Source organism: Oenanthe melanoleuca, chromosome 7, assembly GCF_029582105.1.
Source record: "Oenanthe melanoleuca isolate GR-GAL-2019-014 chromosome 7, OMel1.0, whole genome shotgun sequence".
Lineage (NCBI taxonomy): Eukaryota > Metazoa > Chordata > Aves > Passeriformes > Muscicapidae > Oenanthe > Oenanthe melanoleuca.
Window position 1 is genome coordinate 9505587 of NC_079341.1, and position 21681 is coordinate 9527267.

At 38.7% G+C, this 21681-nt stretch overlaps 1 protein-coding gene across 6 annotated transcripts in view; it reads left to right on the forward strand.

The window, feature by feature from the left end:
* The window catches only part of SLC39A10 (solute carrier family 39 member 10), a 31003-nt gene that overhangs the window by 4049 nt on the left and 5273 nt on the right, over positions 1 to 21681 (forward strand). For all 6 annotated transcript variants that reach the window (XM_056496302.1, XM_056496305.1, XM_056496304.1 and 3 more), the window contains 7 exons: positions 9345 to 10418; positions 11431 to 11632; positions 15622 to 15791; positions 16753 to 16968; positions 17883 to 18003; positions 19305 to 19673; positions 21493 to 21573. In XM_056496302.1, the coding sequence (XP_056352277.1) occupies positions 9345 to 10418; positions 11431 to 11632; positions 15622 to 15791; positions 16753 to 16968; positions 17883 to 18003; positions 19305 to 19673; positions 21493 to 21573 (2233 nt within the window). The remainder of the gene's footprint in view (positions 1 to 9344; positions 10419 to 11430; positions 11633 to 15621; positions 15792 to 16752; positions 16969 to 17882; positions 18004 to 19304; positions 19674 to 21492; positions 21574 to 21681) is intronic.

Consider the following 21681-nt stretch of genomic DNA (forward strand, 5'->3'; position numbering starts at 1 on the left):
TCAGCTGTTGTCCTTTCTCAGTGACCCAGGAGCTTCATTCTCATCTGGCTGTCACCACCTCTGTAGCTTCACGAAGTCTCTAAGAGAAGCCTGCCCCTCTTTTTTCTGTGTTGACAGTCACAAGTCAGTATTAAATGAAGTAGCACATCTATACAAAATGTGGAATATTAACAGAGGACTTGAGAGAGAGTTTCTGGACTGTTGAGAGGTACAGAAAATTGTATGAGCTTCAATTTGGTGCTTACATGATGAGCACAGTTCTGAAGAAGTGTGAGTAAGTCTGAATAATAAGTGATAAAGAGCTCTGAAGTCTCTCAGGTAGCTAAACCAATCTAGATTCAGGAGAAGGTGTGTGTAATACTGGAAGTGGATGTATAACTGATCATGTGTGAAAGGCATCAATCCACATTGTGGTTGTTCAGATAAGATACTGTGTATGTGAGATAAAATGCTCTTTGGGTTAAAAAGTGTATGAAAGAAGTTTTATGCAGAATTTGCATAAAATTGTAAATACAATAAACAGAGACTTTGTGCATCTAAGTTATAAATGCTTTAGAAATAGTTACCAATCATAGCTCCTAGTAAAGACCACTGTAATCCAACACGAATTCCAGGTAGGTCTTGTCATACAATTTATATATAAAATGCAGATCTCTACATTACCTGACTTACACCATATTCATAAATAGTTCTTTAGGGTGATGATTATTAATGGACAAAAATAATAACTTTAAATTCTCAAAGATAACTGTAAATGATAAATTATTTAAAGCTGGTGATTGGATAGCTGTAAGTAGTTACTCTTTAACCAAGCTAATTGCTGATAATAGCATGCAGCATACTGAGATTGGAGCATCAAAGGAAAACATATGTAATCTTCAAGATAGTCTCTTTCAGTAGACATTGTTCAACATTATTCTTTTCGTGGATTTTTTTTTTAAGTAAAATCTTTGTTACTATTGATTTGCATTTTAAATAGGATTGAGTAGCACTGAATTCCATCTAGGATTGTTCATGATAGCCACATGTCATTTTTACAGCTGGCAGTTGTGTTCAATTCCTCTTGCAAAATAACTAGTAATGCCCCAAGTGAATGTTCCTGCAAGGGGGAGCAGTGAGCCAGGGCTGTTTCTCAGTCCTGCTTCATTTGCATCTTGTACAGAGCAATCCAGAAAAGCTGCTTCAGTGTTCAAGGGAATGTTGCATTCTGTTCCACACAATGGTGACATTTCTTCTCAGGGCTCTGTGCAATTTCTGTAACCATTCCTATCAAGAAAGGCCTCTTTCCATCAGGGCTCCTCTACCCTGTTAAGCACTCTCATTTCATGAGTCATATAGGCCATATATACTGTCTGGTGCAGAATACAGAAGTTTGTGGGTTTTTGTTTGTTTTTTAATTTTGTGGTGGTCTGAACATCCACCTCTAGAAGACAGTGTCTCAGCCAAAAAGTTCAGTTTCAGACTGTAGTAGCACACATTATACCTTGAGAAATGCTACTTGGCTGCAGTCCAAATAACATGGTCACCTTGCAATACTAAGTTTTATGCTAAATATAAAACATTCCTATTTATATGATGTCTGCTACAATACACAAACAGGATAGATTTCCATCCTTGCTGTTCTGAGCTGTCCTTTGAGGCAATTGTCCAGCAGAGGCATTGCATTATATTGACAGGGTCCGTTTGCTCCCAGAATGTACATTCAGTAAATAAACACACAGTAGCTGCAGCAGGATTTATATACAAAATTTTGCTTTTCATTGTAGTATGCCCATAACTAGTTATTTTTTCACTAAGTTGCTGTCTTTGTACTCCAGATAAGAGACTGAGTTTTGTAAAGTGTGTAGTCTAAATTTATACATCTGGGTTTTGCAGAGTGTGATACAGAGTCCCAAAAATTTATTTTTGGTGGCTTTAGGCAAAAATTCTTACACTGGCTTTTTCTAACTAAATATGTTCACTAGTAAGGAGAAGAGTGTGAGGGGTTAATGCTGACTCCTGAAAGAACAGATGAAGATGATATGCTTTAATAAAAATGCAGAAAGTATAGCAAATTCTTACTGTTTCCCTTTTATCAAGCTTTGTGATTCAAATTAATTACAGTAAACAGATACACTGAGTGACGTAAAATACTTTCCAGCCTTGCATTGTGTTGTTGTTGAGTTCTTAAAACAGGAATAAAGTTGAAAAAGGCAAATTGCCACTAATTTGTTGAAAATCCTGAGAGTTTCTATAAATAAACTAATTTACTGGAATTTTCTCCCTTACTGTAGCTTAATTGTTAACAGTAAATTGGAAAAGACAAAGGATTAATTATATTTTATAAACAAATTATTCTCAAAGTGAAACACCTAGAGGAATACATTGTTCTACACATAAAAGGAATGTATATCAACAGTGGGAAAACCCCACAATTTTTGCTGAATTTTTCCCATAGTCTGTGAAAAATGTCATACAGGAATTCCTAGTATTCAATAAAGCAGTGATTGAATAATAGTGAAATGCCAATTTGATGCCTCACATGCTCTGCAGTCTTTTATTCTGGACATGCAGTTAAGGTTTTACTTCCCTTGACAATAAGCAATGCCAGACCTTTAACATTTCTGGCTCACTTACTTCCAGTAATATTGTGCTTCCTTTCCCCCTTCTGTCTGTAATCTTGCACTAAGAGTAATATTGGGTATTAAAACTTCCATTACTTCACCTTAAACGTGTGTCCCTTCCGAGTTAATACTCAGAAAGGTTTGTAGTTCGTGGTGAGTGATTTTTAAAGCCAGTCAGCATTTGTATCAGTTTGAGTGACTGCCTCCATCACCACACAAACCTGTAATGAGAAGCCAGAATAGTTTTGGTTAAAATAAATGCCTTCAGAATAATTTTGGTTAAAATAAATGATGGCTGGGAAATGGCATGAATTCTGTTGGGGTCTCACCTGGAATGTGGTGAAAATGACTAATTGCTTCAGCTGGGCATTTTCTTGGTGGATTTGCCTGTTGAAATATGTACAACTATTTTATGTCCTGTGTCAGACTGGTTAAGTGGTACTTCTGAATGTGCACGAGACTTTTTCACAAACTCCTTTGTCTCCCACAATTGCTGAACAGAGACACATTTGGGAGATCACTGCTTCAAGATATCACTGGTTCCAGTAGCTGCCTGCTGTCTTAAGAGCAGCAGTTCTGGTTTGTTCTCTTGACAGAGTAACTTTGCTAAGGAGAATTTGAATGGCATGTTGGCAGAGTATCTTATAAAAGTCTGTGATACTAGTTCATTAACTAAATCTCTTGTTTAAAAATAGAGATTTGATTCAGTGGTATATAATTTGAAACTTCTTCGTTCTAGGAATAGCTTTCACAATCAAGCACTAATTTGGCATAGCACATGTAAGAGAAGTATGATTTAGTCTCATTTTTAAGTGGACTTCCATAATTGACAACATTTCTAAATTTATTTTTCTGTTTTTTCAAGTGAGGGACGTCACTGGCTTAGCAGTAGGCATGCATAATTCCTTTTTGGATTGTAGCAATGATGAAGAGAGGTTTATTACAATAATGTAGGTATTAAACACTCATCAAAGACATGCCTTTAATGCCTTCTAACATACCACAAGTACTACAATGTAGTGCAAGGATGAAATAGTTACAGTGGTGTAAGTTATAAGGACAAGAAAAGTACTGCAAGTGTTTTTGGAAATATTTATTAATATTGAGAAACTTTATTAGAAATACTCTGTTCTGAAGGGAAAGTTGGAGAAATTATTTTCAAATGGCTTTCAATAGGAAATATGTTTCAATGTTATTTGAGTCTATTCTGAAGTGACCACTTTTTTTATTTGTGCTCTGTCAAAATACTCTGTTAGACTGTAGATCAACCAGATCAGTAACTGATGTTCCCACCTAAAGCTGGGTGGCTCTTTTTTTGTGTGGACTGTGGTGTTTGTGCAGCTGCACAATGAGCCAGATAGGAAAAGCAATCTGTCTTGAAAATAATCTCTTTTATTTCTTTTTCTAGGCTGTTTTTCAGCAGAATCTAGTTGTACAGCTGCACAGTGAACAGATCAGCAAACAAATGTGCTGGTATCCAAAATGGTTTTGTGGGAATGGGAACAAGAGAGTGAAGCAGTGGGGGAGGGCAGCACTGCTGCTTTAAGTGCAACACCATCTTAAAATATTTGTTGAACTTCAGCCTTGGTTCTAACCAAAACAATTTGCTTACTTTCAGAAGAAAGATGAAATACTAAAATGCAGCTGTAACTCATTCATCTTTTCAAATACTTCAATCTTAAAAGCACTGGTTGGTATCTTAATAGGATCTAATTGAACAGTATATTCAATACAGAATATTGGCACAAAATCAAATTAGCTCTGTTAAAAATTCTGTGCATTAATAGGTGTTTCATGGACTACATCCAATTTATATATGAAAGACTGCAAATTTATTCTTGGTAAGCAGAACTAGTACTTACAGAACTTCCAAGTATTCTGAAGCTTTATATTCTTTTGAGCTCTGAGAAGGATCCTGTACTCAGCAATTTCTTACAAATAACTGACCTTTAGAGAAAGCTGTCCAGTTTTTTTATGTTCAGAATAAATGCTCCTTTCTGGATAACTGAGCTGGTAGATTGCTACTGTATTAGTTCAAGATCATTTTATTATGCTTGGGACTTGGCTTTTCAAATACTTCACAGTTCAGATTTTTAGGAAGTATTCATGGTGTGTTCAGTTATGCATAAATGCTCTCTGTACTCTTTAAGTCTTATCTGGTATTAACTTAGCAAACAGGGCTTGGATCAATTAGTTAATGTCTGTTCTCACTAAGTGCCCCTCCTACTGGGCTATAGGTTTTCAAATGAATGAGTTTTACTGAAATCCACAAACCTGTTTCACTGAAATTGAAGAAGGAAGAAAATACAGGAGATGGGTGAGAACTAAAGTTAGAAATGGTTAATTTTAGCTTTATTGATGTGTAGCATGTTTTCCAGTTTCCATTAGCAGAAGCTAATATCGGCTTAGGTCCGATAGAACAAAAGCAGGTTGTTATTGTTTAGTTAAAATGGGTTTATGGCTTTCTTAAAATGTCTTTCAGTAACAATATTAATTTCACAATATTTTTTAAAAAGACTTACCTTAAAAATGTGTGCTAGATTAACAGCATTTTGTATTCTACTATTTGTTAAAAACGTGAAATTTTAAAAATTCGTTTGGATTTTCAGGTTCCAGCTTTTTTTTTTTTTAAACTGAATATTTGTATGAAGTGTTATTACTCAGTTCATGATGGGGCGGAAGCTGCATACATTCTCCTGCATGTACATTGGAGTGAATACCTGCAATATAGAAAATAAGTTAAATTTCTAGGACTTGTAAGAAAAACTGTAGTGTAGTCAATAATTATTTCAAAAAATATTTCTATTTTTAGAAATGGGCATTTCTCATAGAGCTGTTGCTCTGAGAAATTCCTAATAGAAATGAATTACACAAGTGCAGAACTTGCAGTGCCTCACAGTGAGAATGCTTTAGTTTGGTAAGAATATTGCTTTATCCTTATTTTTAGCATCTCTTGTCTCTCTGGGTTCTCTCTTGCCTTAACTGGAACATGTGTTTGTTGTGGAACTTGTAGCTGCCCGTGAAATCTTGCTAAGGCATTTTACTCTCTGTGGCATCCAAGCTGAGTAACTTAGAGGAGTCAAAGATGTTTTTCTTTGATGAGCAGAACATTCTTCAGAGAAAACAAGGATAAGAAAGTTGAACAACAAGAGAGTGAAACTGAAATTACTTGGGAAGGAGCGTGGGAAGGGAAGAAATCAGTGCATTTATATTACAAATATTTCAGGTTATTAAAATTGTTGGGAGTAGACAAGAAAAAGGTTTAGGGGTAAGAAAGCTGGGCACTTGAAATATTCTAGTCAGCACTGTACACTGAAAAAATGCTGTGCTACGTGGGCTGCAAATGCTGGAATAACAGATGTGGCTTTCATTTGAATTTGAATTTTGTATGACCACATTATTTGAATCCAACTTTGTTGTTTTAAGTAAAGCCTAACTCTTGAACTAGTTTTCTAGTCTCAGTGAAACAGTTGGTGATAAATAAACAAAAGATGTCCCCACAAATCATGCTCATTCCAGGCTTTAAGGCATAAAGAAGAACAGTTAAAGTAGTGGATAAATTTCAGAAATCCAAGAGAAATTGAATGAAAAAAAAGAAAAAAAATATTTTAAAAAGAAACTAAACCAAACACAACTGATCACAGGTGCCTTTGCTTAAGTAGCTGAAGCAGCCTGGGCAGACAGTGGTTTGCACAGAGGTGTGCTGAGTTTTCCATGCAGAGGAGGCAGCTGTTGCACATAAGCTATTGCTTGTGCCCAGGTGCTCTCACCTGACGTCTCTGTGTGTGTGGATGTTCAGTCAGTTCTCCATTTACTGCATGTGGAGGGGATGGGGTGTCCTGGGCAGCACCCCGTGCCTTTCTGAAGTGCCCTCTGGTGGGACACACTTCATCTTTGCCCCTGCAAATGTACATGTTCTAATTTGGGAGCTTGGCTTGGGGTGGGCTTGTCCCACTGCCTGAGGTGTCAGGAAGGACTCTGGTGCTCTTGCTGCAGCTCAGGGAAGTGCAGCAGGTGTTATGATTTCAGCCCTGCCCTTTATGGGTGCTGTAGTTTCTTACTCACCCACCAGCTTGGAATTGTTTTCCCTCCTGTCTGCCCGGGATTGTGTTCCTGCCCCTGTGAAGGGGAGGCAGCAGGGAATCAAATCAGTGAACAGAATTAGGAAAGGCTGACAATAATAGGCAGAATCTCTTCCAGCTTTGGTGTAGCCTTGTCCTCAGTCTGTCCTTCCATATTCTCTTGAGGGGATTTGAGAGTCTTAATGTTCCTATAATGAGATCAGCTGTATACAGTTTTGTGCCACTGAAGTGTACAGAACTTGGACTTCAGCTTTCCAGTATTATACACTTACTGCCTGGCAGGTTAAACATGACAGCTATTTACAGATGCCTAGAGAATAATGAAACTCATTTAAAAAGAAAGAATGAATTCATTCTTTCTGGTTGTTCTTTTGGAAACATTTTATTATGGGTACTTCTGGTTTTAAGTATCTGTTCCGTAACAAGATTTGCAATGGAAGATACAGAATATTATACAATAGAAGATAAAAACCAGTGTGTTAGGGTTATTACTGTTTTAACTGAAAACAGACAAGTAATTGATTTTGATACTGCTCAGCTCTTGTTTTTCAGCAGTGAATCATAGTCATAGGTTACAAACTATTTTAACCACTAGGGCATGGAGAAAAGGTACCATTCAAAGCTAAACACCACAATTAGGGATGCATGACTAAAGTTTCCAAGTAATGTATTAGTAGTATTGTATGAGGCGATCACATGGAAAAGATCATGAGGTTGTGAAAAGGATTATGAGCATGCTTTAGTCATGAATTTCCTGGTAGAGATATTTTAGTCTGGATCATGCTTGTTTAAATGAGAATAATTTAACTTTGCTTGTTCTGATTGTATTACCACAATGTGGCAAAGGGGGAGAAAAGGTGTCTTACCAACAAAAGTAGTATTACTTAATATATATATGAATATATGAAAATAATATTTCAGTAAATTTTGGGGATGAACTTATCATACTGAACTACTTGAAAAAGTTTATCACAGCCCTGAAATCAGTAACTGGAATGTAGGGGATTGACCTGGAGACAAACCACGGTCATTCCAGATTGATGATTGAATAGTTGTTTATAAAAATGTACCACTAATGTACAATGAGTAGCCATTGACCTATCTAATGTCCATGGAATCAATTTTGATGCAGATGCCTCCATTTGACACATACTCTTCTGGGCTTATATTTTCAAATGGGACAACATTGCAAAAGAAAGTTTTTCCCTTTTTTAAAAATGTTGTAAGTTTTTGAAGCTCCAGTGTAAAGTGAATTTTCGTATTTTGGATTTGTAAAGGTTAAGAGGAGAAAGGTTTTTCCCCAGTCTTTTGTGTTGACATATTTATATGCCATATGAAGTCCTTAGAAGGCAGCTCCTTCCTTTTCTCTGCCAACCTTTTACAAGTATTAGAGCGTCCAATAGATCTTTTGTGTGTGTGTGTGCAGTAATATGGTTACCAGGACACAAGTTTAAGCACAAAAGAGCAAGCTGGTATTTTGGGAAAGTAAGATGGATTTCAAATGTTTGCGGTTTGCTGCAGAGTACTTTCCTGGCTGGATTCACAAAGCACATTTTAGTGAGCAGCTGTGGGGGCCTTGGGAAGGACAATCAAATTTCTCCTGTCCCATGTGAGAGTCAGTGGCACTTCAGGATGTGCTGAGCAGGTCACTCATGTCTGGGAGTGCAGGGCCAGCGGCAGCTCGAGTCAGGGTGCACATCAGGAACTAAAAGCACTGGCAGTGTTAAGAGCTTAAAGCGCAGCTGGCCTATTCCCTGTCCCCTTTCATCCCTGCATTTGCTGCAGTGTCAAATGGTGAATTGTTTTCAGTTCTGAACATAAGATAAGCTTTTGCAGTGTCCCCTTCATAACCTGGTATTGAATTGTAAGTTTTTTACATTTAGCACTAAATTGAAAACCACATTGTCTTAATATAATTTCTAAATATCAGCACTGGCTGCTTTCAGCTTGCCAGTTGGCAGCATTAACAGTATTTTTTGAGTTGCATAAGCAGGTAGTGTCCATATAACCCTACTTTTATATGGATGTCCACGTAGATCTTTGAAGTCTGTAAGTGAAAAGTACTAAAAATAAGGACATTTAAGCAATACATTGAAGTTGGTTAATGACAACTTATTTTTACATTGGTAATGGGCAATTTCAAAATAGGGAATTGTGCAGTCTGTGTTTAGTGGAGGCACTTTTAGCAGCACAGAAGAGAACAAATGGTGCATGGGTTTTCAGCTGTATTACCTGCCTGTCACCCCTGTGAACAGGAAAACACAGCATTGTTATTTTAAAATTATTTTCATTCTTTTGTAGCCGGTGTTTTATCAAGATTTTCAATATTATAAGTTATCATAAGTACAGATGCCTCTGAAAATATGCACAAAAACATTCTGATATGACTGACTGTAAATGTTGTTAATCTTCTTATCATCGCCTCCTGTAAGTATGGTTTGTAAAACTGCATCTCTAAAATACAGTCTTAGTGCTGAATGAGAAAAGTACCTTAATACAATTTCTGCAGTAAAACTACTGCAATTGCTATTATCTTATTGCCAAGATCTAAAAAGTTTTGTGAGTGATTCAGTTGGCATAAGTACCAAACTGATACACCATATAAATTGACATTGAGATTGCTTTTACAGCTAAGTGCTTCCCTTTGTGTTTCTTGTAGGAAACAGAGATGAAGGTACACATGCACACAAAATTTTGCATCATTTGTTTGCTGACATTTATTTTTCATCAGTGCAATCATTGCCATGGAGATGGACATAACAGTGGTCCCAAAAAGGATCGTGTACACGACCATAATGACTATCAGATCTCAAATGAATCATACTTCCAGAATGGAGGAACAGAATCTATGCCCAGTAAATTTTCAACGTTGGAAGCAGAAAATGAACAAAAATACTACATTGAAAAGATTTTTGATCGCTATGGTGAAAATGGAAGATTATCTTTTTTTGGCCTGGAAAAACTGTTAATAAGCCTTGGTTTGGGAGAGGTAAAAGTAGTGATGATAAATCATGATGATATTGGCCACGATCATGTTTCTCACTTGTATGCTTTGGAAGTACAGGAAGGAAAGCATTTTCATCCTCATAACCATGCTCACAGCCACTCAGATTCAGAAAACCAGACCACGGCTGGTGTGTCTGCAAAGAGAAATCATAAATGCGACGCTGAGAGAGACACGGCGGTGCCGTCGGTGCGGGAGGACGGCAAACACGTCCACAACCAAAGCCGCCGGCACCACCACCACCACCACTCGCGCCCGCACCGGCACGAGCACAACGGCACGCGCCACTCGCGCAACGACTCGGCCGGTCACGGCGAGCACGCCGAGCAGAGCCACGAGCCTTCCACGGACACCAACACCACTCAGGAGCAGCCGGAGCGGAAACAGCGCAAGCAGAAGAAGAAGCAGAAGAAGATCAGCGAGACGTCGGGAGACGCCGCGTGGGATTACGCGCCGGAGCACGATCCCGGCGATCAGTACGAGCACAATCGCGTTCACAAGCACGACCACGTCCACGACGGCTCTCGCCTGCACGGGCACCACCACGAGCACGGCGGCGACCGCTCTGCCGGCCACGGGCACCAGGACGGCAGCTCGGGCAGCGCCGCCGGGCACCGCCACACCAGCAAGAGAGAGGCCTCGCACAAGCAGATCAGCGTGAGGAAACACGCTCCGCCTGCCGCTCGCGGCCACAGGGATCACGGTGAAGACGGGCACAAGCACGAAGAGGTGAGTGGCACGTGGAGAGCTGGTAAGCTGACCTTCAGTGCTGGCACGTAATAACTGAACATGCATACCCACAAATGACAGAGAGGCACGTTTGGGACTGTACTGTAACACGGGTAAGCAGAATGACAGCACTAGAGGTCACTGCCACAGCTCCGAGCTCCCTTTGAGTTGTTATTTCTGTGTGCCCATCCATCTTTTCTCAGAGACCTACTGTCATGCCTATTTATCTGTCTGAAGTTGATCTGTAAAGCTTTCTGAGATAACCTGCTTACTGGTGAGGTTTTTTCCTTTCCCAGTATTCTGGAATATTCTGCCACACACGCCTTTTTTGGACTTCTTTCTGAATCTGAGATCATTAACGTTTGAAAACTGCACAGACACTCTTTCCTAAAATACCTGCATCTTTTCAGCACACTTCTGATAGGTTTGTCCTAAGAGATTAAGAAGCAATTGCAGGTGTAGCTTCAGTAGCACTGCTCAGTGGAAGCTCTTCTGTTTTGTCCTTCAGCATCCATTATTTCTGCCAGCACCATAAATCCCTTCCCCTTACAGTTAACCACAGATAGAGGACCTTGTAAAGTCATAATTTTAACCTAGAAGGATGGAGGGAGTGCCAAGTTAAAGGTTTCAAACTGTATTAAAAAGTGAAACCCAAAACACAGGTTGGTAGGTAAACAGAAGTATAGAAAAACCTATTTTGGATTCGCATTTTTCCACTCTTCACCTGTTGCTCTTTCTTCATTGCTTGTACTGTGTAAAGAATATGGAAATTGCTTTTCATGGACATTTATCAAAAGTTATATAGGTGTTGGGAGACTCAAGTTTTCAGTGCAGATATTTTTACTGTTCCTTTCTCTCACAAACCACTTAGATCAGTTTTAAGATATGTTTTAGCACTGGTGGAACATTTGGACCAAAGTTTCTGCCTTGTTTGTGTTCTCAAATAATACTGTGCATTTTCCATGGGTGAAAATAGATGCTTTTATATTAAATTTGTACAATTTGCTTGCAGTGCTTGAATGCCACACAGCTGCTACGGTACTATGGTCTGGAATCCAGCTCCCTAATATCCCCTGAGCTCTTCGTGTACATGTGTCCTGCTTTGCTCTACCAGATTGAGAGAAGGCTTTGTATTGTACATTATGATGAGCTGGAAGATTTTACAAGAAATAAAAATGAATCAATTGAGAATAAAGATAAAATAGGTGCATCAGGTAGGTGTCTGTTTTTCTTAGTAGGACTGAGGTGTTTATCTCAAAGTTGGAAAGTTGCAGTGTTACTTTGGTACTAAATTTCTTAATAAATTTGACCTGCATGTATTAATCCAGGAATAGAGAACAACATTTTCATCACAGTTCATTCACTGGAAAATAAGATTTTAGGTGTTACTATTTTTATATTTTAGCAGTGATACAGATCTGTGGAATTAACATGCAGAATTTTTGGTGAGCTTAAAAAATGGCATAAGAAAGTACAAGAGTATTTAAATTGCCATTTATGACACTTCCCTTTTCTGACTATTTCTCTCTAAGCACACGAGAAGTGGTCCATCAAAATCCTCTGTTGCCAGTTGTAAATTTTTTTGTGTGTACCTTGAGTAACTGTGTGTGCCTTTGTAACTGAGTAGACTTCTTATCACCGTAGTTCTCAGTTAAAATATTTCTATTCCTGTTAAAGCAGTTACTTTAAGGGTAGAATTCATTGTTGTGATTTCATGACTGAATGTTCTTTTCAGATACATGTTTGCCACTGCTATCTTTCATAAATCATAATGGAACTGTTGATGTTTGCATAAAATATTTTATGATAGTTGCATAAAAATATTAAACATATAAAAAGTCTTGGATATAATATCTGTATTTTGAAAATAAACATACTGGTGATGTGAATATTGATTAGTACATAGGTGCATATTAGCATCATTAGAAATAAAGTTTGAAATAACTGCATTCTCATAGATGTTAATAACTATTGGGAAGAATGCACTGCTGGTAATCTTTTTTACCAATTCCAGAGTCATTAAAATAATTCACTTCTTATAGATAAATCTCCTCTAGTGACACATCTACTGCCTTGTTAGCTGTTCAGAGATTGCTGTAAAGCAGATACAGTGGGTGTTTTGTACAACAGCAAATTGCTTTGTGATGTGGTCTCAGTGTAGTAAGAGCTGACCCCTGCCTTATTACCAAGAGCATTGCTAGAGTAGCTCTAAGCATTTTCTGCCAATTAAAATGTTGAAACCCTATACAAAACTGTCATGTTGCACATGCTTTGAACCAGTTTAATTAGGAAGCTTCTACAGATGAGTACTTCTTTTTAAAAGATTGCATTTTATTTCTCTGTAATGAGAAAGGGAGTTCATTAATAACTCAGCTTGAAGACCTTTAATGTTTTAAGAGACTTAATTTGCAAAACTAGTGAAGCTTATTGTGAACATTTAACATGTTTTATGGCATCTGATACCTTGAGTATAAATAACACCTTTAGTTAGTTAGTTGTAAAAATTTGAGTTCTAACTCAATGATTTGGCTCTCAAACAGTAACCTGCTGAACATATCAGCTTGATTAGATAATGATAAATCATTCTTCATAACAATTTCCTTATATTCTCTTATATTAATTACAGCAAGATTTCAGTTGATATAATTGTTCCTCTTTATGTAAGAAAATGAATAAAAAATATCAATTCCTAATTGGAATATGGGGATTGTGGGAGGAGTAGGGCAAATGTCAGTCATAGAGTAACTTAACCTATGGGTTGTAGGATTGTACTAAAATGAAAGTGTGTGCCCATCTGAGCTAATATAAACATTTTTAGATAGCAGTATTCACCAAAGTTAGAAGGTTGCAGTCACGAGCTTCGTGGTTTACTTTAGTTGTACTTAAAGCTTTCAAAAAATCTTAACAGGCCAGTGCTGCTTCTCTTCATTGATACCAACCTGTGAGGTTTCCATTATCTCTGCTACTGCTAAAGCCAAATAATTTAATTAAGTGATGGACAAAAACTTATGAAGCCATGCTGGGTTTTCTTCCTGTAATTTACAGATAGTTCTGTGTCTTCTTGGAGGATTTTCAAGGGCTTATCCATAGAACTGAGATGTCACAGTGAACCTGCTGTAAGAGGGGGCATTGTCACCACTGAGGCCCCTAAACAACTGAAAAGGAAAGGCAGACCTTGCTATGAATGAAGCCAATAGAAGTGAACAAGTAAACAGAGAGTGCTTTGTTTAAAGATGGAGATAGCTTAGAGCTGTTGATGAGGTGTCTCAGATCAGATACAAGCTGTAATTCTGCCTGTGCAGATGCCTGTGCTCCCTGGAGCTCCATCCAAGAGGGGCACGGATTCCGTGTTCTAATCTCATGTGCCTTATCTTAATCATGATGCCGTGTTTAGGTCCTGTATCATCCATAGGAGTATTCCAGAGGTGTATCTGCCAAACCTGCTGTGATAGATGAAACCTAAGCCTTCCCCGTTTTTCTCCATGTAAGGCTGTTGATCGTCTAAGCTGGCACTTAACACCAGACTGTGTCCAGCTTGGGGGCAGTGTCCTGCCCAGTGGCTGTGTCATTTTTATCTGGGCTGCTTGTGCATGTGTGCTTGGTTGAGCATTGAGAGACAGCTCCATGGATGCTGGGTTTCAGCACAGCCTGTCAGTCCAGGGTAGATAGCTAAAGTGCTCTAGGGATCAGTCAAGGCTGTGGCAGTATTGTGGTCATCAGGGTCCTGCCTGTTTTCCAACCTCAGTTTTTCAGTTCCCTATCCAACTGCAGACTTTGCCTTATCACCAATTCTCTTGTTCTCTGGTCTCAGTACTCGTGTCTGTCAGTGCACACCTCATACTGTCTAAAGCTTTTCCCAGTCATTTTCTCCCAGTGAATGTGGTCTTGTACCCCTTGCATTTCAGCTGGGTTGTTTCCTTTTGTGCAGCGCTGTGGAACGACAGCCACAGACTCCATAAGAGTGAATACCCCAAAATAAAATTCAAAGCAGCAGATGTTGCAGACTTGGGTGTTGAACCAGACTGAGCCTGCAGCAGCCACACTTCTGTTGGCAAAGTCGTGTCAAACCTGCTCAATAGTGGGTTTGGTAGAGACAGAATTCTTGAGGTGTTTCATCCTGATGTTGGCACTGAGCAGCTACAACGTATTTGTTCCTCTTTTCTTTTCCTCTCGCCCATATCCTGCCCCCTTTTCCAGGATGTTTTCCCCTACTTCTGGACCCTCACAGATGCAAGGAAAGCCAGATTGTGCTCTGAAATATGGAAATGTCAGTGATTTTGAATCAGGAGTTGTAACTTACGTTAAAGTTGGCAAATTGTGTAGACTTTCTGATTAGAAGTGGAGCTAGGAAAAATTCCATGGAAGAAAATCAGCACCTTTGTGCTAAAATTTAAAGAAAATATTTTATTAAAGTAAGATGCGAACTGCACGAGCCATGTCTCTATTTATAGGAACTGTTTCTTCTCTAATTCTTTCTTTTCAATGTCATGTAGAAATTCTCACATCTTCCCTAATGTTGGGTGTATACCACATTCCATTATCACTTCTTCTCCTAATGGCAACAGTGGAGATTCTCAGAAAAAAATAAATGTTGCTGTTTGATGGTAGCAAGTTGCTTTCAGCTTTTCGTCTCTTACTGTAGCATTTAATTTTAGAGTTCCTCTGCCAAAGGTTGAATCTTCTCCTGAATCAGTGTATGTTTCAAAGAACCAGGGGAACTAAATAGTGCCAAACTAAACATGTGACTCCAAACAAGGAGAAATACAGAATCCAGAAAAAATTTGTGTCAGAACTGTATTATAAACAACGGTTACACACACATTAGTGCTTGCAGAGCCCTAGTAAGTTAAGTAGCAGAGATGGTTTTGTTTCAGTATGAAACCTTTTGCTTTTTGTTTCATGAAGGGCTACAAAGCTATGCCTGGAACTAAAAATCAGGAAGAACTGCTGGACTCTTTTTAGCTAATTGTCTTCTGATGTCTCACTGTATTATACTGTGCTGTGAATAAGCCTGTGTATTTTTGGTTTTGCTGTGGACTTCAGTACTGCCTTTATATTTTTCAGCACCTTTTGAATGAACAATCATACTACTTAGGTTAAAGGAAAGTCAACTTTTTAAAAGATAGTTGAAAGTCATTAATCAGCCTTAAAAGTTTTCCAGGTGTTGTTCTGATAACCTTTCTGTGTTCATTTCTTCCCACAGCCTGGTTTTGTGGTATCATCTCTATCACCGTCATTAGCCTGCTTTCCTTGCTAGGTGTGATCTTGGTTCCCATCATTAACCAATGGTGCTTCAAATTTCTTCTAACTTTCTTGGTAGCTCTGGCTGTAGGAACAATGAGTGGAGATGCACTGCTCCATCTCTTGCCACATGTAAGTATGGTCTCCTTACCTTTCATTCTTAATTGTAAATGAGTCTAGAATTTTTCAAGGAAGTGTTTGATAGTGTCAATAAAGAAATGTTCACTGATGTACCTGTAGATTGACTTGACTGTGAGGGATGCCAACACTGTTGGACACTTTCTGCTGACAGAAAGGAAGGAAATGTGTTTCTCTAAAAAAAGGTGGGAAAAGTAGTTGTGTCTTCATTGTTGAACTGGTGTCACACTATTGTAAAACAGTCATGAGCCCAACACAAGAGTATTTTAAAATTAGCAGTATTGCTGTCTCTTGTTCACTGATAGTTGTGTATCAGTACCACATAAAAGTATTTCCTGGGGATTAACCTGCCTGATTACTAGATTTGAGGGAGAAAGTGACCTCTAATGTACTGAATCAAGCAATTGCCCAAGGAAGGTAAGCAGCTTTTAATACATGATGGTGTACTGTGATTCTTAAAAGTAGAAATGTTTTCTAAAATTTTGTTAGACCTCAGTTGCTTAGGAGAAAGACTAGTATTTACATGTTTTCTTTGTGTAATTCTAATACACATTTTTGCTCATGGTGTTAGGATTTTTTTAAGTTCACATTTCAGATCCAAATTTAGGCTGTAATTGCCTGTAATAATTAAAAATGTCATGAGGCTTGGTTGCTGTTGGGAGTGTAAGAATGGTAATTCTTGTGATATTTCTGAGTGTTAGTCTTATCTTCAGCATCGAGACAGAAAAGCTGAAGCTACGTTGTCTACCCCCTCAAGAAAAAAATTCCCAGAGGAATTTTTTTTTACTGATTAGGGTAAAAAGTAATAAATAATCTGTTTAAAAACTTGCGTGTCAGAATGTGTTAGTGAGAAGAAAAACCAAAAAAGGGTGGGGGGTTTCTGTTGTTTTCTGTGGCCCAGTGCCATTTCAGTGTCCTGGCTGCCCCAGTGGTGTCACTGTTGTCTCTCCACCAGTCCCACGGAGGCCACAACCACAGCCACCACCACGGCCAAGGCCACGTGCACGAGCACCGGCGCTCGCACCACCACGGCCACGGCCACGCGCACGCCGAGGGCTTCCTGGAGGAGAACGATCCCGTGCTCAAAGGGCTCCTGGCACTCGGGGGCATTTATGTTCTCTTCATCATTGAGCATTGTATAAGAATGTACAAGCATTACAACAAACAAAAGGTAGGTACTGGAATTGTTCGCTGTTTAAAAATGCGTTAGCTCAAGCTGCCTTGTGAGTGCTGAGGAGTTGTTTGCTCTGTGAACAAGTGCTGCTGCTGCTGCTCTGCATTCAGTCTGATGTGAGGGATCCCTTTCCTAAAGTTGCTTTTCTTAAGAAGATAACTTGGGAAAACAGTGTAGAAATCTGATGGAGGAAGCTGTAGCTTTCTGGCTGCTGCATTTGGAGGCAAATCTAAGTAAAAGAGTTAGCAGCTCTTCCTCTAAAGCTCCCTGGGATTTTTTTGCAAAAACAGGAGAAAGCATTATGTAAGAAAGATCTGCTTAATTGTCAGACAGTTTACAAGAAATTTAGCAGTATGCTCTTACCTAACAGATGCCAGTGTAACAGAGGTATCCAAGTTTTCCACATCAGAAAAATGCTAAAATTTTCACACTTTCTGCTTTCTATAATTTGCCCATCAAGTTTTAACTTGTTTCTCAAAAAAATGATTGGATTATTACTGCTGGGGGCATTCTGTATTTATGATAGGTGTATAGGAGGAGAGCAAGTACCCTGGGGAGTGTAAGTGCACTTGGAAATTCAGTTTTAACTTTTGCCTTTGTCATTCAACTTTGAGGAGAAAATTACCTTGGTGAAACTCCAACTTGCTTGAAAAGTGAAAACTTTTCGGCTTCTCTGTTTTCCAATCTGAGCTGTCTGAGCTGGACAGGCAGCAAAAGATTTTCTCTCGCTGGGATAAGGATTGTTGTTGAGCTTTATAAAGATCAATATTCTGAAGTAACATATTTCTGTTTTACAAGGTAAGAGAGGGTTCCTCGGTCTATTTAGAAGAGATTTTTGTACAGCATTTCAGTTCCTGTTATTTCCATCAATGTCCTTTTACAAACCAGAGGTTACCTGTTTTCTGTTGCAGAGTAAGCAGAAATGGTGCAATAAAAACCAGACTGAAGAATCACCAATTGGAAGGAAACTTTCTGATCACAAATTAAATAACAGACCAGATGCTGACTGGCTTCAGCTGAAACCCCTTGCAGGTAAGCAGTTACTGTCAGAATTCTCTGACTGGGAGATTCAGAGTAGGAGCAGGTTATTGAGGCATGGTATGTAGCATGTAACCTCTTGTGCAGTTTTGCTGCTATTATGCAAATCATTGTTAATAAGACTTAATAGGCTTTCCCCTATTAAATCTTTTTTTGTTTTGTTTTCCTTAGATCTGAGAGCACTCTGAACATTTCCTAATATGCCATAGAAATGGTTCTCAGATTTCTGAAGCAGTTGTGTTTTGGGTGGCTGTGGGTCTTTGGGAGTTTGTTTGTCTGTTTGTTTGTTTGTTTGTTTTCAGGGTGTGTTTTGGTTAAGCTGTGCTTGACTAGCTCAGCTCTGGCAAAAATTCACACCCACACAATGAATGGGGATATCTGTTCCACTTTGAAGACTCCAGCATCTGACCAGTTGCAGATAAACAAAATCTGTTTCTTTCCATAAATACAACCAAGTATCCTGAGTATTCCTCAAGTATCCAAAACAACTTTTGCACGCTGTTCCTTCTTGACAGACTGTGAAATGCTCATGCTGTGTGTACCCAGAAGAAATGCTCTATCTCTCTTCTCACAGTGGGAGAGAAGGGCAAAGGCTTTGCTCTTTGCTTCATAACCTTCTGGTTCTGTTGCCTGCATGACTGCAGAATTAATTTGTTGATGAAGAACCTATACAAATTTTTATTTGTACAAATTAGGTTTATTTAATTTGATTTGTTTGTAGAAGGGAGAGTTAGGACTGCAGCCTTTTCCATTCAAACAATATCAAAAGGGATTTGGGGCAGTGACACAGAACATGGAAAGTCTTACAGCGGTGCAGGGGTTGGAACACGCACTTGAAATGTCCACATGACAGTGAAGGCAGAGCTTTGACCTGTAAGGGCATGTGCAGGCAGAACCAGGTTGAGTTTCCTGAGCCATTCAGATGCCATCTACAGCTCTAAGACATTATCATCATTCTGGCAACTCTCCTTTGCCAGTGTTGAACCATAAACTTTGTTACTACAAAATTACAGGCACGAGCATAGGCTGGGCTGAAACTGGCTTTGAGTGCTATGGATGGCAGTGCTGCTGCCTTGTAGTGGAAACTTTTATATATTGTACGTGCAAATTTGTGAAAAAGTGTCTCAATGACAGACTTAGTTTTTGGATTGAATGCTGACAACAAAGTTAGTAGACTGGGATGTGTTCAAATACTTGTTTTGCTCCCCCAGAGCAGTTAACCCTTAGTTCAGGGGCGCAGTGGTGCTGGTTAAACAGGAATTAACTCCGTGTCTCTCCCAACTGGTTGGATGCAGGAGCAGACGACTCGGTTTTGTCTGAAGATCGACTGAATGAAACTGAACTCACTGACTTGGATGGGCAGCTGGAGCCCCCTGGCAAAAACTACCTGTCTGTGGAAGAGGACAACAACCTGCGCCACTCTCACAACGACGTCTCCCACGCCGCCCAAGAGCACGAGCTGCACGATTCCGAGTATGACAGCCATGGCGAAGATAAAATGATAGCTAGAAAACACAGTCACCACTGGCATCACAAACATTCCCATCATTCCCATGGCCACTGTCATTCTGGAAAAGACCTGAAAGATACTGGGATAGCTAATATTGCTTGGATGGTAATTATGGGAGATGGCATTCACAACTTTAGTGATGGCTTAGCAATCGGTAAGCAAAAGCACTGAGTATTTCTCAACAGTTTCTCCTTACCTTTAGTAACTCTGCTAATATTTGACTTATTAGTGATCACAGGTAAGGCTTCCAGTTAGCACCTGTGGTTACTGCCATTGTTCAGTCTCCTGCAGAGCAGAAGTTAAAAGGCTGTCAATTGTAATGGTTTCCCTTTTGTTAATATTCTGTGCTATTTCCACTAAAATTATTGTTTCAGTAGCAGTGACAGTCACAAACTCTGCCAAGCAGAGATTGGTGCAGACAAACCTTGGGATTTATGGAGCACAGTAGCCCACGTTTCTTGTTTGGGTCTCAGCTCCTTAGAATTACAAATAAATGCCCTTCAGTCTTATTCAGAATGATATTTACTAACAACAATAGTAATATTATTTCTATTATTGTTAATACATAGAATTACACAATACCTGCAAATAAAAAACACTGTGAATCAGGTTACAGGAATAATTTTTAAAAAGTATTACTTAGGATAATGTAATTTTTCTGTAAGCAAATTACTATTTTGGCTCATGGTCAGTATAGATTTATTTCTAGCCAAGTGCAAAAGAAATTGAAGTACCAGATTTTATTAGATTTATTAAATCAACTTGGAGTCACACAATGCTCTAAATGGGATTTGAATTGTAAATTGTATTAATTTGGATATACAAGTCAGTATGATGGTGCGAGGACTGAAATGCACACTTGATTTTTTACTAAGGTAGATGCTTAGGAGTAGGAGTACACAGGGGTCTGAACTAATGGCAGAAGGGACACACCCACTTTGAAGGATGGTGGATAAGCATTTGTCAGGGTCTCCAGTTAATAATGGAATCTACTATAGTTTCTCCACTTTCTTCTGACAACTTCTAAAGAAACTTAAACTCCTTAAAAATTAACTTGTTGTTTCAGTTTCACATTAAACAGGTAAGACATTTAGACAATGGCTTCTAAGGCCAAAAACAATTTCCACACCTTCTGTTGAGAATTTCACAATATTGAACCTCCATTTCTAAATATTCCTGGGTCAAGCCTAAACAGCTGAATCTGTGATAAAATGTAGATTTTTAAAAAAAGCATGCTCATCTTTTTAATACATCAGGCTATGAGGAATCCAGAGGAAAGTTAAATCTCCCCATCTTCAGATTGTGTCTTTCTGCTTTATGGTGCCTGTTGTCACTGCTCACTGCAGGCTCTTTTTGTGCTTTTCTCTGCTACAGTACAGAAATTTAATACCAGTTTTTTCATCTCAGAATTATTTAAGAAGGTATGAACTTAAAGTTGATTGAATTCAATTAGCTTATGCAAAAGTACTGAAAGATATTTTTGGCAATGTTTTTATCCTTATTATTTTCCAAGTCTGGGTTACTATTATTACTGATACGTACTCTAAAAATAAGTAGAAAGAAGCTAGAGAGGTTATGGGTTAAATATTAGCTTGGATTTTCAAACTGGAAAGGAGAGAGCCAAACTTTTGCTCCATGTGCATTCCTAACTGCACTCATGTACTTGAGAGTTCCTAAGAGTGTAAAAGTGGTGCTATTTATTAGCTTGTTGCCTTTATGTCTCATTTTTGGCCAGTTGTGCTCCCCTCTCCAGGGTTTGTGTTTCAGATATGAGTAATAAAGCCTGCAGTGGTAATGCACATCCAGGGTGCTTCCAGTATTTCCCATTTATGTACAGACAGGACATAGACATATTTAAAAATATTAGTGTGCATTCTAACAGAAAGGTATCGGCGCTGCAAAATCTATTGATTTTCTGACCTGAAAATAGTGAAATATAATTTTAATTTTTTTTCTTTTTTTTTTTTTTTTAGGAGCAGCTTTTAGTGCTGGACTGACAGGGGGCATTAGTACATCTATAGCAGTATTTTGTCACGAGCTGCCCCATGAATTAGGTAACTAAGTGTAGAAAATCTGTACAAAATCCTTATCCAAAAGCTGTTGTGATACTGTGATAAGCACAATGCAGTGCAGAAGCTGCAGAGGTGACCAAAACTTCAGAG